The sequence below is a fragment of the Pongo pygmaeus genome, chromosome 8 (assembly GCF_028885625.2).
Source record: "Pongo pygmaeus isolate AG05252 chromosome 8, NHGRI_mPonPyg2-v2.0_pri, whole genome shotgun sequence".
In the NCBI taxonomy this organism is placed as follows: domain Eukaryota; kingdom Metazoa; phylum Chordata; class Mammalia; order Primates; family Hominidae; genus Pongo; species Pongo pygmaeus.
Genome location: NC_072381.2, coordinates 73,004,318 through 73,019,648, shown reverse-complemented (window position 1 = coordinate 73,019,648; position 15,331 = coordinate 73,004,318). Strand labels below are relative to the sequence as shown.

The window sequence follows — 15,331 nt, the reverse complement described above, 5'->3', positions numbered from 1 at the left end:
GTAGCTTCTGTCTAGCTGAACACATGGAGGTTCCTGGGTGGCACATCTGGAGAGGGCATGAAAGCTCCTGCCCTTTCTCCCATGCCCCTCATTGTGCATCTCTTCCATCCAGTTCTTCATCTGTATTTATTGTAATATCCTTTATAGTAAATATGTAAATGGAAGTGAAGTGTTTTTCTGGGTCTGTGAGCTGCCCTAGCAAACTAATGGAACCCAAGGAGGGGGTTGTAGGAACCCCGATTTATAGTGATCAGCCAGAAGCACAGGCCACAACCTGTGCTTGTGACTGGTGTCTGAAGTTGGGGGGAGGGCAGCCTCATGTGAACGAGCCCTCAACCTGTGGGATATGATGCTATCTCCAGGTAGCTAGTGAAATAATTGAATTGAATTAGAGAGCATGGAGCTGGTGTTCACTGGAGAATTCACTGCAGAATTACTTGCTTGGTGTGTGGGGAAAAACCTACATGCATCCAGGGTTGCAGGTGTGTTCTGTGTTGTGGTGAGTAGAGAAAAGGAAAAACGTACTCTGGTTTTTCCTCTGTGGGTATCTCACATGATGGCATAACTGCTTTGTGCTTAATAAACAGCAAGCAGGGGTGCTGTATTAGTCTGTTTTCCTACTGTTAAAAAGAACTGCCTAAGACTGGGTAATTTATAAAGGAAAGAAGTTTAGTTGACTCACAGTTCAGCATGGCTGGGGAGGCCTCAGGAAACTTACAATCATGGTGGAAGGAGAAAATGCATCTTCCTCACAAAGCGGCAGGAAGGAGAAGTGCTGAGTGAAGGGGGAAGAGCTCCTTATAAAACCGTAAGGTCTCATGAGAACCCACTCACTATCACAAGAACAGCATGGGGGGAACCACCTCCATGATTCAGTTACCTCCACCTGGTCTCTTTCTTGATATGTGGGCATTATGGGGGTTACAACTCAAGATGAGATTTGGGTGGGGACACAAACCCTAACCATATCAGGTGCCTTGAATGAATGAATGGACCACCAGTCCCTGTGACCAGGCAGCTACCGAGCATTTGCTGAGCTGTCGTGGGTGCCAAGGGCAGAGAATCCCAAGTTGTGGTCTTTCCCTCAAGGAACTTGAGAAAGAAGATAGGAACAGGCTGGGCGCAGTGGCTCACGCCTGTAATCCCAACACTTTGGGAGGCCAAGGCAGGTGGATCATCTGCAGTCAGGAGTTTGAGACCAGCCTGACCAACATGGTGAAAACCCATCTCTACTACAAAGTACAAAAATTAGCCAGGCATGGTGATGGGCGCCTGTAATCCTAGATACTCGGGAGGCTGAGGCAGGAGAATCACTTGAACCTGGGAGGCAGAGGTTGCAATGAGCCAAGATCATGCCATTGCACTCCAGCCTGGGCAACAGAGCAAGACTCCCTCTCAAAAAAAAAAAAAAAAAAAAAAAAAGATAGGAACAGTGACACTCAATGTGAGAATTCCTTGGTTTGTTATTTATTTCTTTATACCTTCGTTAATTCCACAAGTATTGCTCAGTTTTTACCTACATTCCAAACACCATTGTAAGTTCCAGAAATATAGCAATGTGTCAGGGCTTATAGCTTGGTAGAATCAAATACAAATATAAGTCAGCTTTATTGTTAAAAACAGAAAGCAAACCTTATTTTGTGTTAAAAATCAAAAGCTCAAGGGACCCAGAATAGCCAAAGCAATCATGAAAAAGAAGAACAAAGTTGAAGGAATTTCACTGCCAATTTCAAAATTTTCAGCAAAGCAACAGTAATCGAGACGTGGTGGTACTGGCATGAAGGTAGACATGTAGACTAATGGAACAGAATAGAGAGTTCAGAAATAAATGCATACAGGCCGAGTGTGGTGGCTCACGCCTGTAATCCTAGCACTTTGTGAGGCCGAGGCTGGTGGATCACCTGAGGTCAGGAGTTCGAGACCAGCGTGGCCAACATGGTGAAACCCCGTCTCTACTAAAAATACAAAAAAATTAGCCAGATGTGGTGGCACACGCCTGTAATCCTAGCTACTTGGGAGGCTGAGGCACGAGAATTGCTTGAACCTGGGAGGTGGAGGTTGCAGTGAGCCGAGATCATGCCACTGCATTCCAGCCGGGTTAACAGAGTGAGACTTTGTCTCAAAAAAAAATAAATGCATGCATTATGGTCAATTGACTTTTGACAAGAATGCTAGGACTATTCAATGAGGGAAAGAATTGTCTTTTCAGCAAATGGTGCTGGGACACTGGATATCCACATGCAAAAGAATGAAGTTTGACCTACACCTCATACCATGTACAAAATTAACTTGAAATGGATCAAATACCTAAATGTGGGAACTAAAACTAATAAAACTCTTAGAACGAAATACAGGTTTGAATCTTTGTGACCTTGGATTTGGCAATAGAGTCTTAGCTACAACCCCAAAAGCACAAACAATAAAAGAAAAAACAGATAAAATTGGACTTCATCAAAATTTAAAACTTGGCCATGTGTGGTGGCTCATGCCTATAATCCCAGCACTTTGGGAGGCCAAGCAAGGGGATCACTTGAGCCAAGGCATTTGAGACCAGCCTGGGCAGCATAGTGAGACCTTGTCTCTACAAAAAATAAAAAATTAGCCAGGTGTGGTCATATGCCTGTAGTTCCAGCTACTTGGGAGGCTGAGGCTGGAGGATTTCTTGAGTCCAGGAGGTCAAGGGTGCAGTGAGCCATGATTGCAGCATTGTACTCCAGCCTGGGCAACAGAGCAAGACCCTGTCTCAAACAAACACAACAACAACAAACATAAAAACGTTTCTGCGTCAAAGGATACCATAAGAAAAAGAAAAGACAATCCACAGAATGGGAAAAAATATTTGCCAGTCTTATGTCTGATAAAGGATTTATATCTAGAACATAAAAAGAACTTTTACAACTCAACACATAAAAGACAAATGAGGCTGGGTGCGGTGCCTCACGCCTGTGATCCCAACACTTTGGGAGGCCGAGGCAGGTGGATCACGAGGTCGGGAGTTCGAGACCAGCCTGGCCAACATAGTGAAACCCCGTCTCTACTAAAAATACAAAAATTAGCCAGGCATGGTGGTGCGCACCTATAATCCCAGCTACTCAGGAGGCTGAGGCAGGAGAACTGCTTGAACCCGGGAGGCAGAGGTTGCAGTGAGTCGAGAGTGAGCCATTGCACTCCAACCTGGGCAACAGAGCGAGACTCCATCTCAAAAAAAAAAAAAAAAAAAAAAAGAAAAGGAAAGATAAGCCAAGTGTTTAGAATGGGCAAAGGATCTGAATAGACATTTCTCCAAGTGGCCAATAAGCACATAGACATGTACTCAACACCATTAGTCATCAGAGAAATGCAAATTGATAAAGAAATCAGACTGTAATAAGTGTTGATGAAGACATGGAGAACTGGAAACTTCATGCATTGCTGGTAGGAATGTAAAATGGTCCAGCTGCTTTGAAGAATGGTGGTAATTCCTCGAAAAGTTAAACATGAGTTACCATTTGACAGCGATTCTTGTCCTAGGTATATACCCAAGAGAAATGAAAACATGTCCACACAAAAACTTGGGCACAGATATTCATAGTAGTGTTATTCATAATAGCCAAAAGGTGGAAACAAACTAAATGTCTGTCAATAACAAATGAATAAATAAAATGTGTTATATCCATAGAGTTTAACGGTCAGCCATTAAAAGGGATAAAGTCTCATATGCACTATAACATGATGAACCTTAAAAACATTTTGCTTAGTGAAATGAGCCAGTCATACAAGGTCATATACTGTATGATTTCTTTTCTTCTTTTTTTGAGACAGAGTCTCACTCTGTCACCCAGGCTGGAGTGCAGTGGCGTGATCTCAGCTCACTGCAACCTCTGTCTCTTGGGCTCAAGAGATTCTCCTACCTCAGTCTCCGAGTAGCTGGGATTACAGGCTCACACCACCATGCCCATCTAATCTTTTTTTGTATTTTTGGTAGAGACGGGCTCACCATATTGCCCAGGTTGGTCTCAAACTCCTGAGCTCAAGCGATCCACCCGCCTCAGCCTCCCAAAGTGCTGGGATTACAGGCATGAGCCACTGCGCCTGGCCACTGTATGATTTCATTGATATGAAATGTCCAGAAGAGGTAAATCTATAACAACAGAAAATGGATTAGTGGTTGCCTAGGGCTGGAGAAGGATGAGGGGCTTGGGAGGTGATAGTTAAAGGGTATAGGGTTTCTTTTTGAAATAATGAAAATGTTATAAAATTGGTGTGCTGATGGTTGCATAACTCTGAATATACTAAAAACCATTGAATTGTATACTTTAAGTGGGTGAATTATATGGTTTGTGAATTAAATTTCAATAATGCTGTTATATAAGATACAATGATAAAGATCTTTCCCTGCCTAGGAAAATGATATACCCCAAAGCAGTCTAGTATTTACTGCTATAGGATTGAGAGCTTGGTGGATCATGTGCTGTGGAAGGCAGGAGTGGCCGTCACCCCTGGCGTGATAGATACTAGGACAGTGGGGATGTCACCTTAGCATCACGAGTGAAACAGATCTTAACTGATTTTTCTGGGAGCATCGTGAGGGTAACTAATGAGATGAAGGGTAGAGAATGTTTGGCTGTGGCTTAATGGTTGGAACTTTGCCCATGGCCACCTGCCTTTGCTGTCCGATGGTCTCGGCGTACAGTCCTGCTCTGCCCCCCTGAGACCCACCCCAGTGCTGCGCATGTCACTCCCGAGGGAGGTAACCATAGCAGGCCTGTACTTTGGCCACTGGTACTTTTATGTGACCAAGAGGGACTTCTGTTAAAAGCATCCTTTGGGTGGAAACAACCCAAGTGTCCATCGATAGATGAAAGGATACACAAAATGTAGTGGATCCATACAATGGAATATTATTCAGTCTTAAAAAGGAATGAGGCTGGGCGCGGTGGCTCACACCTGTAATCCCAGCACCCTGGGAGGCCAAGGCGGGTAGATCACCTGAGGTCAGGAGTTCGAGACCAGCCTGGACAACATAGTGAAGCCCTGTCTCTACTAAAAATAAAAAAAATTAGCCAGGCATGCTGGCGGATGCCTGTAATCCCAGCTACTCGGGAAGCTGAGGCAGGAGAATCACTTGAAGCTGGGAGGCGGAGGTTGCAGTGAGCTGAGATTATGCCTCTGCACTCCAGCCTGGGCAACAAGAGCGAAGCTCTGTCTCAAAAAAAAAAAAAAAAAAAGAAAGAAATTCTTTTGGGGGCAGGGTGGCTCATACCTGCCTATAGTCCCAGTTACTTGAGAGGCTGAAGTGGGAGGATCTTGGGAGCCCAGGAGCTTGAGACTGCAGTGAGCTTTGATCACACCACTGTACTCTAGCCCAGGTGACAGAGCAAGACCCTGTCTCTATTAATTAAAAAAAAAAAAGAGTAAAATTCTTAAAATATGGATGAACCTTGAAAACGTTATGCTAAGAGGAATAAGCCAGTCACAAAAGGACAAATAACTGTGTGATTCTTCTTGTATGAAATATCCAGAATAGGCAAGTTCATAGAGACAGAGAGTAGAATAGTGGATGCTGGGGACTGAGGGTGAGGGGAAATGGAAGTTATTGCTTAATGGTTATAGAGTTTGTGTTGGGGTGATGAAAAAGTTTTGAAAATAGTGGTGATGGTTGCATAACATTGTGAATGTACTTAATGCTACTGAATTGTATACCTGAAAATGGTTGCAGTGGTAAATTTTATGCTATGTGTATTTTACCACAATAATAAAACACAACCCTGAGGAGTAAGCAGAACCGTGGAATAATTGATGTCAGAGCTGACATGCAGAGACCCAGGGCACTGGGTGGACCTCAGATGTAGGGCTTTGTCTGAGTTGAAATGCTGTGTGATTTTTTATTTCTGCATAGCAGTGCTGTTTTTGAAATAGGTTAAGAAACTAGAGAAACATGGGGTGGGAATTTGTACTTAATTCAGTACTTCCATTCCTCTATAGTCAGAAGTAAGAGACCGGGATTGCTTGAAGCTATTTCTGTCTAAGGACTCTGGGGTAGGATAGGGTTTCTTTTGCCTACTCTGCGTATATGACAGTGGTTGGATGAAGTTTGCATGATTGCTGCTTTCTGGCTGATAACAGCATGTGGCAGGGGGAGGCAGACAGGGCCTACGCCCTGCCAGGAAGTGGGCATGGTATGTGGCTTCCCCTTAACATTTGAATCTGATGTGATACGTGTTGTCTCCCTAAACAGAAAAGGGAGATTTCATTGCCCTGGATCTTGGTGGGTCTTCCTTTCGAATTCTGCGGGTGCAAGTGAATCATGAGAAAAACCAGAATGTTCACATGGAGTCCGAGGTTTATGACACCCCAGAGAACATCGTGCACGGCAGTGGAAGCCAGGTGGGTCCCTGCTCCCTCCGGGTCACCCCATTGGGCCAGCATCCCCTAGGTTACCTCCAGGAACCAGGCCTCAAAGCGCTGGCATCCCAAGCCCCTGGAAGAGGGCTGCTGGAAAGAGTCCCTCGTAGATGCATAGGTAAAAGGACTCCTGGGCAGAGGATGTGACAGCCTGCATGGGGGTTCTGCTTAAACAGAGGCCCTCCGTCTGGGTAAACTGGTGTAGTGGAAGTGGGCTGCTTAGACTAGCAGAGTCTGGGTTTGAGGAGGGAGGCCCCGCAGCTCTGTTGGGTAAATGCACTCATTCCCTGTGGATCCTGGGGTCGGTTCCCCAGTGCAGGTTTAGCAGAGCCCTGGGTGAAAATGCGCCTTTCTCCTGGTCATTGGCCTCACCCACTTACTGGAGGCCCCAGCCTTGTAGGGTATGGCTGTGGCCTTGTCAGGCAGGAATGAGGGCTCACAGCTCTGGGCTATTTGGGGGCTTCTTGTTACCTGATTTAGAATAGCATTATGCAAGCCCTTGGCACAGAAAGCAGAGGAAGCAGGGAAATCACAGTCCCCTCCTTTCACACTCCTGTTGGGACTCCCCACGCTGGGCCCCCAGGAAGGGCTGCCCTTCCTCCCTGCCCAAGGGGCTGTGGGCATGCCTAGGAAGGGCCTGTCCACCTGCCCCCTCCTCTGGGTGCGGGGAGTGCTGGGTCTGTAGCTCACTGACGACCCTGTGATCAGGGCTCAGGCAGCCCACTGCAGGTTTTCAGTCATTTCTGGGTCCCTAAGCCCGTCGTGGGGCACCGTGCACTCCTCCTCTCTCCTGTAGACATTCTGGCTCCTCCAGTCTGGCTCGCCTCCTGAGTTGTGGCTGCTGTCCAGCATATGTACTCAGAGCTGGCCAAATGTTTGCTTTAAGGAGGGTGTGCTCACCGCAAGGTTCATGACTAAGATTTCCAGGGAACTCTGGTTCTGGGGTAGACTTTGAGATGAGACCCAGGAGCCTTCTCCTCTTGACTCTACTGTGCTCTTAAGTTCTTGTGGGTGGGACCTGGAGCAAGCCACCAAGCCTTTTCTTTGTCCAAGAGACAAGGGCTAATCCTGGCTAACCTGCTCCCTGGGGTTTGGGTTCAGAGCCCTTCAGATTATGTCACAGTGAGTGTCACAGGTGACACTGTCACTAGAGCAGGTGAGCCACTTTATAGTAGGCCACCAAAGCTGGGTGCGTCACTACTGGATGGCCCTGGCCAAGGGCTCCCCTGCTACTCCCATTACTGGGCTGCAGAGACTGGCCCATCCATCTGGCGCCTGCACAAAGGCTGCCAGCTGGTAGGTCTCTTGACCATGCCCAGTTGGCTGCTGCGTTGCTTCTCCTTGCAGGTGGCCAGCAGCCCATGGTTTGGCATCCTGCACTTTCTGTTTGGAACACACACTGGCCTATCACTCTGTTTCCCAAGGTCCTTGGGTTGAGCTACCTGAGCCTGGCGCATTCAACACTGAGACTCACCCTGTGCTGCAAACATTCCCTGGGTGTTTTAGAAACATTCCCTGTGTGTTTTGGCTTGACCTTTTAGGAGCAAGGTTTGTTAATTAAGGGAGTACCCTCACCTTCTTACAACTGCCCTCTTCGTCTCTCCCAGCCTCTATCCCTATCGTCCCCTCTTCTCAGTCCTAGAATCACTTTATTTCCTACTGTCCCTGTTTCTTCTTCTCCTCCTTTTAAGCAGCCTGAAAAGAGGATGATGACGATAATGATGATAATGTAGTACCATTATAGCAAATTCTTTTTTTTTTTTTTTTTTAATTTTTTGAGACAGAGTTTTACTCTTGTTGCCCAGGCTGGAGTGCAGTGGCGCGATCTTAGCTCACCACAACCTCCGCCTCCCGGGTTCAAGCGATTCTCCTGCCTTAGCCTCCTGAGTAGCTGGAATTACAGGCATGCGCCACCACACCTGGCTAATTTTGTATTTTTCGTAGAGGTGGGGTTTCTCCATGTTGGTCAGGCTGGTCTGGAATTGCCTGTTCAGGTGTGAGCCACCACACCCAGCCCAGAGCACTTTTAAGCTTTAATAAATTCAGAAGCACAAATGGAACATTCTTAAAATATCACTTACTTAGTTGTGGGAATTTTGAATAGTAAATGTTTTAAGTTTTTGTATTAGCCATCGTTTGCCATCTTTAATAAGAGTGACCGAGTCTTTGTTTTTATTTTAAATTATTTAAAAATTTTTTTTTAAAAGATGGGGTCTTGCCAGGTTGCCCAGGCAGATCTGAAACTCCTGGACTCAAGCGATCCTCCCACTTTAGCCTCCCAAAATGCTGGATTGTAGATGTGAGCCACTGTGCCTGGCCATAGTCTGTGTATTTCTCAAATAAAGAGTGTGTTGTCAGGAAAGAAGAGAAAATAATTTTTTTTTTTTTTTTTTTTAAGACACTAAAGCTTTGAGTTCAGAGCGGTTAGGTAACTTTTTTTCCTAGTTGATTGCAGACATAGCCTAGCCTGGGGTGGGTCGCTTCCTGCCTCTTTGGGCAGGCTTGTCACCCTGGATCACCAGCACTCCAGAAACGGCCTTTCCTTCTCAATGGAGCACTCTGGGGAGTTGTGTTTGGCCTGGATCCGGGAACTGGTGACAGGTCCCATTCATGGGAATCCATTTCTACAGGCTGAGTTCTCCCAGGCGCCTCCCTGCCCCTTCCTGAGGAAGCCTTCCCTCCACCTGGCCTTCTCTCCTGAGGCTGCAGGAGAGTCTGGAGCCTCCGAGTGCAGATGGCGTGGGGCGCGAGGACCAACTTAGTAATGAGTTTATATCAGTCTGCAATGTAGGTCGCAGGAAGCTTAGCCGGCTTCTCTGGGGAGGGTCATGTGTCAACTCAGCCTAAGATGCCAGCTGCTCTGCAGCCTGAGTAATAGTGACTCAGGGGTAGAAGGTCCTACATTAAAATTGACCAGGTGTTCTTTTACTCTGGCAACAAAGTCCGACTTTAGAGCTGGCTTGGGGGGGATCTGGGGAAAGATGGGAACAGCAGTAATGACTATGACTTCTGGCCCCCTCACGAGACCCTGCAAGTAAAGCCTTCAGGCAGATGACCTTGTCTGGGAGTTCGGGCTGGGGCCACTTCATGTGACTATGGTTTGGCTCTTCTAAGACAGCCTTCTTCTGGGTTCCAAAAAGCTCCGTGGCTGTGTCACTGCCATGTGTAAGGGAGGTCTAGCGTCATGAGAGCCGTGTGAAAGAGACAAGGGGTTAGCTAGACTGTGGCATGGCTGCCAAGAGTGTATATGTATATGCTCAGGTTGGATTACTAGAGGCAGAGAGATAAAGAAGGGAGGTTCTTAGTTCTACTAACCACTCCTCTGGTTAGAACACACATAGAATATTATCTTCTGTTCTGGTTATATTTTGAGACAGGGTCTCACTCTGCTGCCCAGGCTGGAGTGCAGTGGTATGATCATGGCTCACTGTAGCCTCGACCTCCTGGGCTCAGGGGATCGTCTCACCTCAGCCTCCCAAGTAGCTAGGACTACAGGCATGTGCCAGCATGCCTGGCTAATTTTTAAGCTTTTTGTAGAGAGGAGGTCTCACTGTGTTGCCCAGGCTGGTGTCAAACTCCTGGGCTCAAGTGATCCTCCTGCCTTGGCCTCCCAAAGTGTTGGGATTACAGACGTGAGCCACCATGACTGGCCCTGGTTATATTTTAGAGATGAAGGGAATTATTAGAGAGATCCAAAAAGATTACCTTAGAGGTGTTGAGCCTCTCCTCACGAGCAGTATTCATGTAGAAGCTAGGGAACCAGTGTTCCAGGCTCTTTCTAGCAGATTCCTAAGATATGTATGCACCTAATAAGTCATAGATAACATGTTATAGCACAGGCAAGCTTAAGCTACAATGTGGTAGATAAATTGTGGTATATTCATACCAAGGAATACTGTGCGGCAATGAGAATGAACAGTTGGCAAAGACAACTCCATGGATGACTGTCATCCACATAGTGTTGAGTGAAAGAACACAGATGCCAAAGAGCACACACGGTCTCATTTCCCTTTAGACACACCAGACAAACAGGCAGATGTAATTGAGGGTGATAGACGTCGGGGCGGCTGGCAGTTGCCCTTGGGCTGGGTGGTAGTGGTAGTGACTGCAGGGGCAGAAGGGGGCGTCTTACAGGTGTTTCTCCATCTCGTGTTTCTCCATCTGGGTGCTGGTTACATGGATAGCTGCAGCTTGTGAGAATCCAGTGAACTCTGCACTTAGGATGTGTGTACTTTTTGGGGTAAGCATAAGACACTTCAGTAAAAAGTAACATTATGATAGTCTGAATTGTTAGTCACTCCAGTGGGCTAGAGGCTGTGGAATTGCCCTCAGAGTTTCTGAAATTTTCAGAAAGCGTGGTGTCGGGCGGGGCGGGAAGGCCACTCCACCTGTTGGCTGGTGGAGATCTGTGACCTGTGTGTTGTGAAGGCATAGGTAGTTTTCTGTTCTTTTTCCATTTTTCTCAGTACCCAGATGTTGCATATTAGTCACCACTGAGAGGCCAGTTCTGTTTGAAGGCTTTGGATTGCTTCCTAAGAGCTGTACTTGCCCACAGGGTAGCTTTTGAAAAGTGACTCTTCTCTGCATTCACACACAGCATGGCTTTTCAGACAGGGCCACCAGGTCCCACGAGTACAAGCACTTTGTTTGGGTAGATGTATTCCTTTCTGTGTGTGTGGGAGGGAATGGTTTACATTTTTCTATGAAATGCTAAGCCTGCTTTGGGGCCCCCTGACTGCTCTCATGTTTCCTTCAGCTTTTTGATCATGTTGCTGAGTGCCTGGGAGATTTCATGGAGAAAAGGAAGATCAAGGACAAGAAGTTACCTGTGGGATTCACGTTTTCTTTTCCTTGTCAGCAATCCAAAATAGACGAGGTAAGGATGTTCTGGGATTATCAGGCTCTGCAGATGCCCCGGGTTGGAAAAGCTAACAAGCCCTTTTCTCCACAACGTTTCCCCTTTGTTAGCAGAATGGTTTGCATGTCTGGTATTTGCAGAAGTTAGTGCGGTATCATGATGTAGTGTTTACTGTTTCACTTACTTTAGTTATTTATGTATTTTTGGAGACAAATCATGGTATTTTTGGCCACCAGGTAGACAGAAGCTTTTATTAATCTTAAGCAAGCAAAGAAAAATAAAGTAGGTTTAATGGTGGTGGAGAGAGGTGGGAAAGCTCTTTGCCAGAATTGCATGGTGTGATGTTTACCTGGAAACTGCCCTGGTTACTGCGAATATGCTCAGGGCCCTGTCCCTCAGGTGCCAGGGCTGCCTCTCCATAGTGGAGCTGGTCAGTGGCTCCAGCCCCAGGGATGCCCTTGGTGACCTCCGCGGTGACTTGTTTTACCCACCTTCCTGTTTGTCATCTATTTGTTTTTTCATTCATTCATTCATTCATTCAGCGAGGATGCACTCTGACCTACCATATGATAACACTGAACCTCAGCACTGCAGGAGTACAAAATAAATACATGCAGCCTTGTTCTTTTTTTACTTGGAGAGATAGAAACCACACACACCACAAACACAAACCATCCACGAATAAACTTCTAATAATACGAATTCTGGGGTTGGGTGCAGTGGTTCATGCCTGTAATCCCAGCACTTTGGGAGGCCGAAGCAGAAGGATCACTTAAGCCCAGGAGTTCAAGACCAGCCTGGGCAATCTGTACAAAATGTTAGCTGTGTGCGTTAGCATGTGCCTGTAGTCCCAGTGATGTGGGAGAAGCTTGGGAGATTGAGGTTGCTGTGAGCCATGATTGTGCCCAGCCTGGGGGACAGAGTGAGACCTTGTCTTTTTTTGTTTTTTTGAGACAGAGTCTCCCTCTGTCGCCCAGGCTGGAGTGCAATGGCACGATCTCGGCTCACTGCAACGTCCACCTCCCAGGTTCAAGCAATTCTTCTGCCTTAGCCTCCCCTAGTGCTGGGATTACAGGCGCCCACCACCATGTCCGGCTAATTTTTGTATTTTTGGCAGATACGGGGTTTCACCATCTTGGCCAGGCTGGTCTCAAACTCCTGACCTTAGGTGATCTGCACGCCTCGGCCCCTCAAAGTGCTGGGATTACAGGCGTGAGCCACCGCACCCGGCCAGGCTCTGTTTTAATACATATTTCACAGGTAGTGCACATAATCTTCAAGCATCTCTATGAGTTAAGTGCTTATGATTCCCACTTTACAGATGAGGAAACTGAGTCTCAGAGGGGCTAAGAACCTGTCCAAGGTCACCTAACCAGGAAGATCCCATGCTCGTAACTGGTCTCAAGTTAGTAGCATTTGGGCTCAGGGCACCTTCCACACTTGCAGGGAGCACCCCTGGGTCCCTTTATGCCATTAGGGTAAGCACCCTTTCCTGGGCACTGCCTCCTGTGGCTGGACCCCTTACATCTGTAAAATTTGTGGAATCAACAAGAAGGGGCTTGAGAGCGCAGCAGGCCAAGATAAGCGCAGAGGTCTCCCCAGGGTCACAGGGCTTATTAATGGCAGGCCTTGGACCAGGGTCCCGGGCCCCACCTCCCATCCAGTGCTCCACCCACCTCCAACATGTCTAAATGCCTCCGAGATGTTCTGTCTGACCTGTTATGCTTTCAGGAAGCTGTGGCCGTATGTAGACTCTTGCTCTGGTTCTGGTATCTGAGAACGCCCCTCCAAGGTGTTCAGATCAGTTTGGCCTCCACTGTGTCCTTCCAAACCCTTTGGCAAGGCCTGTTGTCAGTATAAGTTTCCCTTGGCTTTTGAGAACTGAGACATGACAGTCACTCCCCCTTCCCTTGTGAGAGGTGGGCCTGGGATGAAGAGACTTTGGTGGACTGCGTTTCACCGTTGTTCGCATGTGCTCTCTGCAGTTATTAACTGAGTGCCATCCCTGTGCCGGGCATGGGCTAGGCCCTGGGAGAGAATGGCCAGAGTGTATTTATTTTGTATTCCTGCAGTGCTGAGGTTTAATGTTACCGTACAGTCGGTCCCATAACAGCAGATGTAGCCTGTTCCCCATGAAGGCGCAGCCTTCTAGGGACAGAAGTGTTGCAGGAGATGGGAGGGAATGACTTCCTGGGCACGAGAGCCTGCAGGGTGGAGCAGACATGCTCAAGAGGGGGCATTGTGAACAGAGAAGGAGCCAGAGGTGGGGGGGCATCCACCTGCCAGCCTTCACCCCCTCTGGAGAATGCTTCTTAGGCTGGGCCAGGGTACTTGCCGTGGCGCCAGTGGAGCACAGACCCTCAGTTTCCTGTCCAGAGGCCTGTGCATGTTACCCCTTAGGGCTGGCTGAGACCTTCAAGATTGTCCACTTCTAGATCAGCTCCCTGTTTCTAGGGGAGCACAGTGAACCTCAGAGGAGTGAAGGGAACTGCCCAGCAGGAAATGGGCAGAGAGTATGAAATGGGACCAGGTCTCCAGATTGCCAGCCCCACCTTTGTCCCACAACACCTGGTTCTCTGAGGCTTTGGAGGAGGAAGAGGGCTGGTTGAGAGGAGGCAGACAGTGTCCAGGGCTTTTGCAGTTCCTGACTTAGCTTAGTTGCTGCTGAGCAAAGAACCACCAGTTCTCATCAAGGGCTGCCCTCCCTGGTGCATACTCCAGTCTGTGTGGCTCCCACCGTGAGCTGGGGCGGGGCCCATGTGCTCAGAATCCCATCCCTGAGCTACCTCTGCAGGCCTGCGGGGCCTGGACCATGAATCTTCCAACGCTGCTGCATTTATAGTGACTTGCCCCATTCAGAGTAAAACAGCCAAGTATAACAATTATTTTTCTGTTCTCGTATCTTTTTAGTTTTTTTTTTTAAGAAAACAAAAGCAATATGTAAAACTATCAAAATAAGATAAAATTATAGAATGTTTACCATTGGATGTTTCTCCGCTAATATGCAAAGTGAAATAGGATCATACTGTGTAAATAGGGGAGTCACCACTTACAAATGGAGGTTAAGTCCCAAAGTTGGTGAAGAGGCACAAATCATGTGTAGTCCACATCATTCCCTAAATGTCTGGGACCTGGCTCTAAAAAGCTCAGCAGCCAAGAATTATCTTAGCATTTTGTTTCTTTTTCCAATTTGGCTCTGGCTTTCTTTTCCCAGGGCTGTGGAAGCCGGGGTCTGGTTGGGAAGTGGGGAAGGGGGCCAGGGATTTCTCTTGCTCCCTTTTAAAATAGGTCTGGCTGCGCAGTTGGCATCCAGTACTGTCCACACATCCACTTGCTTTCTTCTGGAGTGAGCTGGATATTGTGAGCAGGTTTCTCCCCACCCTATCTTCGCCCCCAGAGAAGCCCATTGTGTGGATGATCGGGAGATGGAAATGAGTCTGGGCCCCTCCCCAAGCCCAGTGTGATCTGGGAGGAGCCACTTGGCCCCTATGGGCCTCTGCTTCATACCTGTCCTGGAGCAATGCCCAGGGCCTTGGGGTGCTGGAGGCCTCCCTGCCCTCATCCAGCCCCATCCATTCTTCTTTGCAGGCCGTCTTGATCACCTGGACAAAGCGATTTAAAGCGAGCGGAGTGGAAGGAGCAGATGTGGTCAAGCTGCTTAACAAAGCCATCAAAAAGCGAGGGGTAATTTCTCCTGGGCCCTCTGCCTCAGCCATGCAGGGGTGTGGGGAGCAGGGCTGCATTCTAAAACAGACCAGTGCCCTTCCTGGGGGGCAGTAGTGCCAAAGCCTGAAGACCCAGGCAGGGGGAGAGTTGAGGGTTCACAGTGTGGAATGGTGGGGATGGGGATGGTGCAAAGCCCAGCTCTCGGAGGTGCTGCCTAGAGGACCCAGGCCTGGAGCAGGGGGTCACCTCCTGACAGGAGTGCTGGGCTATTCAGGGAGTGAGTGTCACGGATGCAGCCTGCTGTGCTTAGAACAAGGGCAGAGGAGCTCGCCTTATCGGGGACGTGGACCTCCTGTGGAGGTTTGCAGAGGAATGTAGCTCCATGAGTAAAATCCCCACTACCCAAAGACTCTGAAGCCAGGT

The 15,331-nt window shown here is 47.9% G+C and overlaps 1 protein-coding gene across 9 annotated transcripts in view; it reads left to right on the top strand.

Annotated features, from left to right (window-relative positions):
• The window catches only part of HK1 (hexokinase 1), a 130,758-nt gene that overhangs the window by 81,703 nt on the left and 33,724 nt on the right, over nt 1-15,331 (top strand). For all 9 annotated transcript variants that reach the window (XM_054436626.1, XM_054436627.1, XM_054436631.1 and 6 more), the window contains 3 exons: nt 6,218-6,366; nt 11,141-11,260; nt 14,831-14,926. In XM_054436626.1, the coding sequence (XP_054292601.1) occupies nt 6,218-6,366; nt 11,141-11,260; nt 14,831-14,926 (365 nt within the window). The remainder of the gene's footprint in view (nt 1-6,217; nt 6,367-11,140; nt 11,261-14,830; nt 14,927-15,331) is intronic.